Consider the following 4,762-nt stretch of genomic DNA (forward strand, 5'->3'; position numbering starts at 1 on the left):
GCTTTTCAAATAAATTTACATAAACTTCGAGCAAATCCATATAACTTATCCACACTTATTTTTTACATTCAGTATATTAATAGTTATCAAATATTTTTTATAATTTAAGGGCCAAACCATCTCTGACCGCCTGTAAATAAAAATGGAAGTGTCACAAAATCTGTAAAGCAAGATTTTTGTCTTGTGGGTACGTTTTAAAAGAAGAGAGCTTAATGTAACTGCTTCGGATACCGCCAAAGTTTAGCCAGAGGCACTAGGAATGTAATTTTTTATGTCTGCATGTGAAGAGCAGTTTTATTATTTTAGCTGCAGTATGAAAACAATCTGCTTTTAACACATACTGTACTTGCCTTGCACTCAAGGACGTACTTGCAAAGTTATGTTCAAGGATGTTTTACGGAAAATATTTAATCTGTCTGCTACATCAACATTTCGTCACCTGAATGCAGAACTAGCTTAACTCACATTTAAGATATTTTACAGGAGAGCGATTTTAATGTTTCAATGTGTCATAATTTAAACAGTATTTGGTTAAATGGTGAAATTATCTCAGTATAGTATATTAGGAACCTTTTAAATGTGTTATTAGGAATGAGACGGATTAATGATAATTTTTTTATAAAAAGTGTGACTTAGGATACTACTGACTTATAAATTCTACTGCAGAACTATTGTAAGTGCGATGTTTGGTACATAAGCTACTTCTGCATTAATACATTTCAAGCTTAGAATAAATTTAAGATTAACATAGGATACAAATAAAAACAAAATCGGTAAAATTTAAAACTTTTTAATTTTTATTAAAGATTTACAACTCAAAATCAAAATACCAAAGAATACTATGAAATGGTCAAATTATTAAACTAACATATTAAATTAATCTTCGTCAGTTTCCTGTTCGGGAATGTTACTAGCTTGAAGATTAGTGAAAAAGTTATGGTATTCCGTAGGTATAACCTTGTTTTCACACAAAAATAATAAGTCTTTATATTTCGCGGCAGGAATTGGAACTGGTGAGCTTCTTAACATTCTAAGTTGATAGGTCTCTAATGAGTCTAACTTTTGGTGGCTCCTTTTCAATTCCAGAGTATTAATTTTTATAAAATCTTCTTCAAAACTATATTTAACGTTAAGTTGGTTTGGGCATTTTGGGTCAACCATAATAACTTTCAAATTATTAAATATGACTTTGCAACCAAGTTCAGTTTTATCCCAATTTTTTGTAGTTTTGGCTAACAGGTCCTTTAAATCGTAAAAGTCCGCCTGAGCCATTTCTTTAATTTTATAAGGTCGCACTTTACACGCAGTCCTTGCTAATGTGTACCACTGCTGTGGACTAAATATAGGGATTTTTTTTGCAGCTCTTTCGATAACCCCATGTACGGAGTCGCACTCATTTTGTGTATGTCCCTTTTCTAGAAAACTGTGAGTAATTTTAACACCATATTTGGCGGCACAATACATGTACAGACAATATATAAATCGATTGCGATTTTGTCCAGTGCAGTTGTCACTATAGAAACTGAATTCCTTAATTCCATTTCGTACCATTTCGTCAATGAAACTTAATATGCAACTACCGATTTCACAAGCACCCCTACATGCTAGCGATTCTGGCCACATGTAGCAGTATCCCTGTTTGTTAGCAGCATCGTACACAGTCAGATTGTAACATGCAAGCTTACGTCTATAGTAGAGGAGAGATACTTCAGCTTTAGGACATAACAATGTTTTTTGTAAGTCGTATATAGCCATGCAAAACGAATTATCAGTTTTAGCCCTCTCTTTATCTAGTTCTTTATTTGCTCTAGATAAGTCCTTGTTTTTAAGATGAGCTTCCATTGCAGAACGAAGTTCTTCCTTTTCTGACGGAGAAGAATTAGACAATTTGTTGCAAAAATCGCACTGGTCTTTTTTGGGAATGAAAAAACCCAAATTAAATTCATTGTTAAATACCTCTCTATATATAGCATAAGAAGCTATGGTATTTATATTGTTATCACTGCAATATGTTTTATATAAACGGTACATTTTGCTGATATTGAGGTCAGGTGGCAAATATTTTTTAGTGCTATTTTTTCTGCAATAATGGCTTTCAATCAAAGCAAATGACTTAATATGATGTCGTACTGAATCCTTAAAATGTTTTGGCAATCGAGAATTACATTGTACTTTACCTCGTAAATCTGCTTGTGGCGATATTGAATTTGAATGATGAGTTTTTTTAACTACTGTTTTGACGATTTGATGACTTATTCCCAGGGTATTTAAGAAAAATGTTTGACATACCTTGATTGTGTTGACTGGACAATTCTCTTGTGGAAAAGTATAAAAATACGACAGCTTTCTACGACTTTCACAAGTATCACCTTCTGGAAGCTCAACTGCATCCTTCTTTTTTCTGGGGTGTTTTGTAGGCTTCACAGTTAAGTTCCGCAAAACAAATTCTCTCTGATAATTAATATCTCCCAATTTCCAAAAATCTTGAAAAATCTGGACGCGATGTTTTTCCTGAAATTTCGTTTGACATTTAAGTCTGCATGTTGTGGGACATGGCGGTTTCATAATCCTTTCTGAAACCTGTTTAGACTTCCAATTTACATAGGCCTTGCCGGAGTTTCGTAATTTCTTTATTCTATTTCTCCTCCAATTATCTGGGTTTCTTTTTCGCTTACGAGACTTGGTGATATCTGGTATTTTTTCCTCAGACACTAGGGCATCCTGCTGGTCTAAATCAAAATCATTTGGATTAAAATCAACATCTGAGCTTCCATCTGTAGCATATGGGTCACTATTTTCATCAGTTTGATGTGAGATGGTCGGTAAAAGCTTACCGGTAGATGTGGATGGACGCGTAATATCATCTTGGTGCTGAAGGACCTGCTCTTGAAGGACACGTGTTGCAAAATTTACAACGCTAGGTGTAGGATTATGGGAATCTTTAGCTTCATCACGTTGCTGCAACCGTGGTTGTTCGATGGATGTTTGAAGATCTATGACGTTATCTAGAGGTGAACAATAACCCAAACAATTATTCGGAGATTGGCGATACTGCTCTGCTTCAGGTACTAGTAGGCTTATGGAGGTAGGTATTGGTAAGTCGTAATATTGATTATAATGTTGGGAAAACTGCTGTTCTATCGGTGTCTCGAGCTGGCAATACTGTTGTTCTTGGTGTACGGGAGAGTGTAGACATCTTAATTCACCTAGATCTCCGTAGTACTGCTGGTTAGTATACAATGTGGAAGGGCTTTCTACCGTAGCTATAGATATGGGACTACCTGCCGTATCATTACTTGATTCTCCAGAATTCTCATGTTGTGTTGGATTCATAGACATGGCCATTTTTACCATTAACGCACCTGCAACAAATTTACAATGAGCTTACAGTCAGCATAACAAGAACATATTAATTGCAGACATTTAAAATTAATTGATACAAATTAAAATACTCAGAAACCAGGACGTACGTTAAACCTTATTTCACTTGTTCAAATTTACAATTTTTGTCCCAATAATAATGTATCCCCAAACTGCCGTCTGTAGCAACGCATTGTTCAATATAAAGAATTATATATTATTTAATAACGAAATATGTATGTGTGGTTAGTAATTCTGCGATATTTTCTCAAATATATCATAAAATATTGTGAAATTCAACACGTGCCTAATAGTTATATACAATTTATAGCACGTGGCAGAATAAAAACACAGCCCTTTAATGCGTACCTACTTTCTACCAAAAGCATCTTAAAAACAAGATTCACAGTTTTATTAATTCACTTATTAGATAAAAATTAGATTCACTTAATAGATAAAAAACTACTAATAAAGCATATTTATTATTAAAACTTACCTCGTTTCATTATTGTTGTTAAAATTCACACTCACTGCAACTCTATTTGGCAAAAGAACAAACGTGAATATCCAACAAGACGATGGAAATGACTAACCGATAGCCGTTGAATTATCCTATGTAAATAGAAGATAACAAAAATAATGTTGGCGCGCATTGTTATTGAAAATGCAGAACAATCCTAACTGTATTTGTATTTACTTAGGATTATTCTGCATTGATAAAATAATGATTTGCTAGTTAGGATTATGATGTTCTATATAGAATTTCTATTAGTAAATTTAAAGTTATGAACTTAAGATTGTTCTGCATGAAAATATACGATATGTATTACCTTTATAAGGAATAAACGAAAAAAAAATTTTTTTTGAGTTAGGATAGTTCTGCATTCAAGTGACGATTTGCGGACGCAGTGTAAAATTTGTTGATTTTTACCAGCTTAAATATTCAGTCTAGAATGGTAGAATGGACGAAAAGTCAACTAAAATAATAAGTAGGTATTTACAAATGATAATTACAATCAGAAAACTCCCAGCAATGATTTTAATTAAAAAATATATTTTATTTCTACAGGGTGTTTCAATGGGAAACGGAAATACTTGAATGGTGAATGGAGGTCACTGAGGCGGTTCTAGATATACCATATTCATTACCGATTTTTTTAACCAGTTACAGGGTGTTGTATCGATTTTGCCCATTTCTTTATGAATCTATAACTTTAAGTTTATGAACCACCTTGTATATTTTTTGATGTTTGGTACATATATGTCTCATTTAGAACCCAAATGACTTTTCTACTAATCACACGAAAAATCCAGGTCCGGATTAACAAAAGATATAGTCATTGTGAGCTTGAAACAACATCCTGTATATTGAAATTTTCAACATGTGTTAAAGTTTTGTCAG

General features: G+C 33.2%; 1 protein-coding gene across 1 annotated transcript; it reads right to left on the reverse strand.

Annotated features, from left to right (window-relative positions):
• Positions 1 to 774: 774 nt before the first annotated feature.
• On the reverse strand, positions 775 to 4,253 carry LOC126878602 (uncharacterized). Its single transcript, XM_050641412.1, has 2 exons — positions 3,857 to 4,253; positions 775 to 3,362 (listed from the first exon to the last, which is right to left on the reverse strand). Exons 1-2 carry the CDS (start codon positions 3,864 to 3,866, stop codon positions 877 to 879), a joined length of 2,496 nt encoding a protein of 831 aa, XP_050497369.1. The 5' UTR covers positions 3,867 to 4,253; the 3' UTR covers positions 775 to 876.
• Positions 4,254 to 4,762: the final 509 nt, after the last annotated feature.

This window comes from Diabrotica virgifera, chromosome 10 (assembly GCF_917563875.1).
Source record: "Diabrotica virgifera virgifera chromosome 10, PGI_DIABVI_V3a".
Lineage (NCBI taxonomy): Eukaryota > Metazoa > Arthropoda > Insecta > Coleoptera > Chrysomelidae > Diabrotica > Diabrotica virgifera.